This window comes from Vulpes vulpes, unplaced genomic scaffold, assembly GCF_048418805.1.
Source record: "Vulpes vulpes isolate BD-2025 unplaced genomic scaffold, VulVul3 u000000657, whole genome shotgun sequence".
NCBI lineage: Eukaryota > Metazoa > Chordata > Mammalia > Carnivora > Canidae > Vulpes > Vulpes vulpes.
This window is the reverse complement of record NW_027325810.1, coordinates 1,567,064-1,575,378: the sequence shown is the minus strand read 5'-3', so window position 1 is coordinate 1,575,378 and position 8,315 is coordinate 1,567,064. Positions and strand designations below refer to the sequence as shown.

The following is an 8,315-nucleotide window of genomic DNA, read 5'->3' as shown; positions in this document are numbered from 1 at the left end:
GGTGACAAGCTCTGTCCACGTCCAGCTCTGCCTCTCTACTCTCGGGCCCTGTGTCCCTCCCACTGCTAAGAGATCATTAGGTGGCTTCTATCCTGCACTTCGGGAAAGGGATACTCTCAGGCTGCCCAAGGCCCCCTCTGTCTGGACCTAAACCACTCAGCCGTCATCTCTCTGGATTCCGGTCACCATCCTAGGGTTCTGCAAAGTTAGATGCGTCCCCTCAGCTCTGGGATTGCTTAACCGTCTGGGGGTTTATCAGGCCCCATCCCAGGGCTTACTCAAGTGTTTTCATTCATATTAAACTTTCAGTCTTCTACCTAACATTGATCATCAGCTGCATGCTATTTTTCCCTTTATTTGTACATAATGACATGAAAGTACTTATCATCTAAAAGCAAGATGTCAAAGTATATATATTCTATTACTTCAGTGTTTATTTTTTTAAAAAATCCACATAGGAGAAAGGACTGGAAAGAAATAAATAAAGACCATGTGGGGGAGGGTGAGGCATCTGGAGAGAGCAGAGCAACTAGGGCTAGAATGGAGTCCCTGCGCCGCCATATCAGCCTACCTTCAGCTGCTTTATGAGAAATAAATGTTCATTATGTTTAATCCAAAAACTTAAGAAAAAATGCCAACAATCGTATTTAAAATAGTAGGGTATTGGGCAGCCCCAGTGGCTCAGCAGTTTAGCGCTGCCTTCAGCCCAGGGCCTGGCCCACGTGGGGCTTCCTGCATGGAGCCTGCTTCTCCCTCTGCCTGTGTCCCTGCCTCTCTCTCTGTGTGTCTCTCGTGAATAAATAAATAAAATCTTTAAAAAATAAAGTAGTAGGGTACTATTTATGGATTTAAAGTTTTTAATTTCTCTATTTTTTATTGCGTTTGTCCGGTTTCCAAATATTTTTGATTAATGACTTCTGTAATGAAATGCATGTATTCATTCATTAGACAGACCTTTACTAATGGGTTAGTATACACCAGACACTAAGCAAAGAATTAAGGAAGAACAAGGAAAAAGATAAACATGGTCTTTGTCCTCAAAGAGGTTTTAATCTACGGGAAAAAGAAAAGGGTACACAGGACAAGTAATGAGCAGTGGCGATGGGCACTGTCATGGGTAAGTACAGGATGCTAAGAGAATATATGACGGAGCAGCAGAGACAGTGAGAAGTAGGCAGTCAGAAAAGTGTCTGAGGTCCTAAAGCAAGTTTCGACGAATTTCAAAAGACAGAGTATGTTTGCTGATCGTAATGCAGCCACTTTTCCAATTAATAGGAACAATTATTTTAAAAATATCCATATTCTGGGACGCCTGGGTGGCTCAGTGGTTTAGCAATTCCTTCGGCCCAGGGCCTGATCCTGGAGTCCTGGGACTGAGTCCCACATCGGGCCCCGCAGGGAGCCTGCTTCTCCCTCTGCCCGTGTCTCTGCCTCTTTCTCTGTGTCTCTCAGGAATAAATAAATCAAATCTTTAAAAAAAATATATCCATATACTTGGAAAGTAAGAAAAGCATTTCTAACTAATCCATGAATCAAAGAATCCATAATGGAAATTAGAAAATGTTTGAACAAAAAGCTATATTCAAAACTTGTGAGAGTAGCTAAAGCAGTATACGAGGGACACAACCTTAGAAACACATGTACCGTTGACCCCTGAACAACAGGGGTTTGAATGATATATAGGATTTTTTTCAATAAATACAGTACTAGGGCAGCCCAGGTGGCTCAGTGGCTTGGCACTGCCTTCATCCCAGGGCCTGATCCTGAAGACCCGGATCGAGTCCCATGTCGGGCTCCCTGCATGGAGCCTGTGTCTCTGCCTCTGTGTGTGTGTGGGTCTCTCATGAATAAATCAATAAAATATTGTAAAAATAAATAAAAAGTAAAGTACTATAACTGTATTTTCTCTTTTGACTTTAATATTTTCTTTTCTCTACCTTACCTTATTATAAGAATATAGTATATAATACATATACACATTCACAATATGCCAATCACCTGTTTATGTTGTCAGTAAGGCTTCGGGTCAACAGTAAGCTATTAGTTTAAGTTTAGGGGGGAGTCAAAAGTTAGACGCTCAGTGGTTGAGCGTCTGCCTTCGGCTCAGGTCCTGATGGGGTCCTGGGATCGAGGCCCACACCGGGCTCCCTACCGGGACCCTGCTTCTCCCTCTGCCTGTGTCTCTGCTTCCCTCTGTGTCTCTCCTGAATCAATAAAGACAACCTTAAACACAGACACACACAACAGTTAGATGAGGATTTTCCCCTGGGGGTGGGGGTCAGGGCCCCTAATCCTGCATTAACCCCGCATTGCCCCAGGTTCAACTGTGCCTACATCCATGAACTGCCAGAAAGCGAAAACTTAATCTGTAGTAACCGAAAGCAGATCAGCGGTTGCCTGGGTCCGGGGGTGGGGAGTGGGGAGAGAAAAGGTGGAGAGGAAGCAACGGGCAAGGTTTGCTACGGCCCCTCCAGCTGCGGACCTGAGACTTGCGCTTCCATCTGGATAATCATATTAAGTGTTTTTTTAAGAGTCTGAAGGAAGACAGGGGAGGAGAGAGGGGAGGATGGGGACGGAGCCGATGTGCCCCCTCCAGCTCAGGGGGCTCAGGTTCTGCGGGGGGGGGGGGGGGCCTGGATATGAGGGGCGGGGCCTGGACGGGAGAGGGCGGGGCCAGGTGGGGGAGGGGGTCGGGTGATGGGGGAGGGGCGGGGCCAGATAGGAGGGCGTGGCCAAGCGGGGAGGGGCGGGGCCGGGACGGAAGGGCGGGGCTGGGAGAGGGAGGGATTGGGGCCCGGCGGGGATGCGGGGGCGGGGCCTGGGCGGGAGGGCGGGGCCGGGAGAGGGAGGGCGGGGCCTGGGCGGGAGGGAGCCGGGCCGGGCAGGGAGGAGGGAGCGGGGCCGGGCGGGGGCGAGGGGGCGGGGCCTGGGCGGGAGGGCGGGGCCGGAAGCGGGAGGGAATGGGCCCCGGCAGGGGGGGCGGGGCCAGGCCGGGAGAGGGCGGGGTCAGGTGGGAGAGGTCGGGTGAGGGGCGGGGCCTTGACGGGAGAGGGCGGGGCCAGATCGGAGGGGCGGGGCCGAGCGGGAGGAGGGGCGGGGCCGGGACGGACGGGCGGGACCGGGAGAGGGAGGGAGCGAGGCCCGGCGGGGAGGAGGGGGCGGGGCCTGGGCGGGGGCGGGGCCTGGGCGGGGCCTGGGCGGGGGCGGGCCCGGCGGGGAGGAGGGGCGGGGCCGGGAGCGCGGAGGCGGGCGTGCAGTTCCTCCTCTCCGGCGGCAGGCGGCGGCGCGCAGCGGGAGGGCGGCGGGGCGGCGGCGGCGGCGGCGAGGGGCGGGCCGAGCGGGGCCCATGTGGGCGCCGGCGCCGAGGGCTGCAGCGCGGGGTCGCCATGGCGGAGCTGCAGCAGCTGCGGGTGCAGGAGGCGGTGGACTCCATGGTGAAGAGTCTGGAGAGGGAGAACATCAGGAAGATGCAGGTAGCGGGCGGGCGCAGGGCGGGGGCAGGGCGGGCGCCCCTGGAAGCCCCTGGAAGCCCCTGGAAGCCCCCGGAAGCCCCTGGGAGCCCCGCGCGCGGCCGCGCCCCAGGGCAGCCCGGGGTCAGAGCCGCAGGTGAGCAGCCCGAGGCCCGGGAGGGCGCGGCCGCGGGTGTCCTGCGGGCCCTCCCCGGGGTGCGCTTCCGTGGCACTGCTGGACTCCGGTTCGTGGGTCGGTGCCCCCTGCTGGAGGACACAGGACGAGCCTGCTGCCCCCTGACCCCGGGCCAGAGTCCCTGGCTCTGAGTGTGGCTCCACCTGCGGCGCCCCCAGCCTTCCGTGCAGCAGGCGCCGAGGGGCCCCGCAAGGCCGCGAGGCATCCCGCTGGGGCTTCCAGGGTGACTTCCCGTGGGAGGGCTTAGGCTCCTGCTGCCTGTTAGGAGAGCGCTGAGCGTGGACGCTCCCGCGATGCACTCCCCGCTCCCCCCGCCGCGGAGGCTTCCCCCCTGACCTCTGCCTCTGCCCTCCCTCCCCAGGGCCTCATGTTCCGGTGCAGCGCCAGCTGCTGCGAGGACAGCCAGGCGTCCATGCAGCAGGTGCACCAGTGCATTGAACGCTGCCATGCGCCTCTGGCTCAAGCCCAGGCCCTGGTGACCAGTGAGCTGGAGAAGTTCCAGGTGAGGAATATCCCAGGCAGAGGACCCCAGTCCTTGATGTTCTTTTGCAGGAGATGACAAGCATTTATTCAAAACCCTTGGCTTTAATGTCTTGGTGACAGTCCTGTGGACCACCAGTCTTCCCCAGGGTTTGACATTTGGGGAAAACTCCTGGAGGTGGAATGCCAAAAGTATTTCCCATAGAAAAAACGGTGTGAAAAGGAGTTGATGATCAAGAGCCTTTTTCACCCACAGACATGAAATACAGTATGTACACTATTTATAAAGCTTTCTAAAACATGGATTAATTCATTCTTAAACTAGTAAAATCCCCAGGGAAGTGGAGTAGGCTAGTCACGAGGTGCAGATTAGAGCAATATCCTGCCATCATGTTGTAGACTTACCCACACGGGGCTGCCCCTACTTGCTGTACCCAGAGGGCAGCCCCTGGGTCACTAAAGAGCAGTCATTTATAGGAAGCATTAGGATCACTGACTCATTGATGCCTTCTTCACAAGCCCCTCTGGGGCCACTAAGGCCAGAAAGTATCCACTGTATCTCTCTCTTAAGAAAAGTGTAGCCACAACTTCACGTTATTCCCTTCCTATGACTGTACCTGCCTGGAGCCTGGAGGAAGCACAGCCCACGTCTGAGCCAGTTTTTCATGGCCTGAGAGTCAGAACTCTTCAAAATTACTGATGCTATGAAGGAGTAACTCCTCCAAGATCCTGAGCCCGCAGAGGTTTGTGTTCACTTTGACAGCTAATAGGTAGGGTCTTTGACATTTGGATTCTTGAACGGCTGTATGACTTTCTCCTTCTGTTCACTTAGTCTTCCAGTTAGACTTACCCTTCCACTCTGTCAGAATTGCTCTGGCCACTCTCCCCCGTGGAGCTAAATCCAGTGGTCATTTCTCATCCTTCACCTTATTCAACCCATTTGCAACACTGAGGCAGTGCTCACTCTCCTCCTTGAAACAATTTGTTCAGTTGTGCACTGAGACTCCTCACTCCCTGGTTTCCCACCTCTCTCCTTGGCCACCCTTTCTTGGCCTCCTTTCCTGGTTTCCCCCTCTAATCAGTGAGCATTGGAGTGTCTAGGGCTGTCCTTAGACCTTTTCTCTTTTCCATCTAATTCTCCAGTCTCATAGCTATAAACATCTATAAATATCCTCTGTATGCCGACAACAACTACATTCGTTCATATCTCTAGACCAGATTCACTCGTGATCTCCAGATTCATATATCCAACTGCTTCTTCAGCATCTGCACTTAGTCTGTCTTCCTTCACTGGGAATGTAAGTTCTATGAGGGCAAGAACTTTATCTGTTTTACTCATTGATATATTCCCCAGCATTAGAAGAGTACCTGACACATAGTAGATAATAAATATCTGCTGAGTGTTTTTCTGTAGCAAAGACAGATATTAAAGAATCAAAATGTTTTTAGCTCTTAACTATAGCTGACCAGCAGTAGCCTCTTCGTTACTTCCCACTTCCTGGGAGGGGCTTCTAGATAGTTTATTCTGTCATTTAGGGCACCTGGTGGCTCAGTCGGTTAAGCATCTGCCTTCAGCTCAGGTCATGATCCCAGTATCCTGGAATCGAGCCCCGTGTCGGGCTCCCTGCTGGTGGAGAGCCTGCTTCTCTCTCTTCTCCCCCCTTGTACTCTCTCTCTCAAATAAATAAAATCTTTTAAGAAAGAAACTTAATCATTCATTTGCTTTCTTGTAATGCTTTGTCTGGACCCTCCTGGTACCACTCTCAATTTCAATCAAGATTCTATATGTCAAGCTGAAATAGGTAGCCTGGGGCCTAACACATGGTAAGCAGTTGGTAAATGGAGACCAACCTTTCAGCCTTCTCTACCCTCTTCCTTCTTGCCGCAGGACCGCCTGGCCCGGTGCACCATGCATTGCAATGACAAAGCCAAAGATTCAATAGATGCAGGAAGTAAAGAGCTTCAGGTGAAGAGGCAGCTGGAGAGTTGTGTGACCAAGTGTGTGGATGACCACATGCACCTCATCCCAACCATGACCAAGAAGATGAAGGAGTCTCTCTTGTCCATTGGGAAATAGAAGTCTTTGCAATTGGCCATCGGAACTGACAGCGGGAATCTATTTAAAAAGAAACAAGACTTTTGGTCTTTTAAGTGACGTTTATGAAGAAATTAAGGTTGGCAGCAAATTTGAGGCTTGTGTCACTTGCCTCTGGACACTGGTTCCTTTACGTTTCAATCCTAGAAAGTGAAGTGGAAAAAACTGGTGCTAAAATTTGGGTCAGAGATGGCACAGGAGAGTTTTTATTAGCCTAAATTTCATGTGCTTGTCCTGGCAGTAGGGATCTCCCTTGTACTAAGCCAGAGCCCTGCAAAGTACCAGATTCTTCTTACTACACAGGTACCAACAGGCTGGCAGGTTCCTGTAACCTGCCTGCAATCTGGTGGTGTGCGCAGAGGTGTTTCTGTTTGTTGCCAATCTCCTGTTTACCAGAAGGATCACCAAATCGTTTCCATAAGCTGTCAAACAAAATCCACAAGGTCACTAATCTAGAAGGGAAAAAAAAGGTTTCTGGGTCTTGGTTTTGCTTGTTTTTTTTTTTTTATATAGAAGGGCATGAAATGGATTTAAGATATGGAGTTGGGAGAGGTAAGAACTTTGAACAGTTCTTGTGGTTATCTGTTTCTGGCCATCAAGATGTGGGTGTGCATTTCTTGAAATACACATCCCATCTTTCAGCTAGGAGAGACCCTGCAAAAACATGACAGGTGATGTTCCATTGGATATGGGAAGCAGATCTTCCCTCTGGCCAGCTGCCATGACGGGCCCTGAGGCTATCTGCAGCAGAGCGACAGGACAATCTCACAGTGACACTCTCCTTTTTGAAGGGAAAGGGGCTTTTGATTGCACCATTTACCAGCATCCAGGAATGAACACTGAAGGAGGAGCTCTTGTCTTCTTAATTAAGAGAGTTATTAAGTACCGGCTTTGGAAAAACCTGGTTTTTATGGGATGAAAACCTAAACTCAGTATTGCTTATTTTGCCCCCAAAATAACAGAGTCCTATTCAGACAATCACTTGGTGACAGGAAGGTCAAAGGAGAAAAAGTAGGCAACTCAAGGGTGGGCTGTGATCCCTTTAAAGCAGAAGAGGGGCAACCCCCCACCCCATTACCAAATGCCACCCTTGCCCCAGGACCTTTGCAGCAAGCCGTGTTCCTGCCCCAGCTCTAGCACCTTTTCATTTTGATAAAGACCTTACTGTCTTTTTACCAACTTACTACTTGAAATGATGATATAGCCTGCGTTTGGTGTCTCGAGGCTGTGATCTATTTTCCTAGTGGTTCAGTTTTAAAAAATAAATAAGGTTTAGTTTTTTCCTCCACTACGGCGTCTCTCGTATGCGAGCGGTGAATCTATAACTTTCTTAGGATGCTTCTCTTTGTAATGTGTAAAATAAGTGTCTGAAGACGTCGTGAAGAGTAAAAACTCGCTGTGATTCAGACGCGGGACTGGTTCATTGTAAATGGGGGAAAACAGGACCAGCTAAGGCCCTGGGACTCGGAGTCCATTAATGTAAAAACAAACCGTAGGAAGGCTAAACCATCCATTTCGGGACCGTAGCTGCTTGTAAGCAGCCCGAGGCGGGAAGTTGGGCAAGTGCCACCTGTAGGATTTTGAGTGCTAGGAGAATGAGGCTCAGCCTTTCATTCGTATTTGAATAGAGCCATTCCTGGACATTAGGGAGAAACTGAATTTTGGAGAGTCATCCTCTACTCAGAATTACCGAGGCCTAAGACTTTTTATTTTTTATTTTTTTAAGATTTTATTTAACGAGAGACACAGGCAGAGGGAGGAGCAGAGCGCCCGATGCGGGTGCACCGCAGACTGATCGACGTTGGCAGGACCAAAGCCCAGCCCTCCCGAGCGCGTGCGCACTGGGCGCTTGCGAGGACGCTAACCCGCGCAGGTCGCAAAGCGAGGGATCCTCCAGCTGCGCCGACGACTTAGAGACCCAGCCTTTACGTCAGTTTCACCAATCAGGAAACGGAATTGAGGAGACGCCCGGAAGTCCCACCCCACGTAGCCCCATGCAGGCCAATCGCTGGCAACGCAACCGGAAACTCGCGGACGTTCGGCAAGTCCGGGGGCACCCTCAAAGTATCGCGGGAGGGAATGTGACCTCTGCCGG

General features: G+C 51.6%; 1 protein-coding gene across 1 annotated transcript; it reads left to right on the top strand.

Moving 5' to 3' along the window:
• The first annotated feature begins 3,302 nt into the window (after nt 1-3,302).
• FAM136A (family with sequence similarity 136 member A) lies at nt 3,303-7,508 on the top strand. Its single transcript, XM_026017851.2, has 3 exons — nt 3,303-3,473; nt 4,007-4,147; nt 6,014-7,508. The coding sequence occupies exons 1-3, from the start codon at nt 3,387-3,389 to the stop codon at nt 6,200-6,202; spliced, it is 417 nt and encodes a 138-aa protein (XP_025873636.1). The 5' UTR covers nt 3,303-3,386; the 3' UTR covers nt 6,203-7,508.
• The last annotated feature ends 807 nt before the right edge of the window (nt 7,509-8,315 follow it).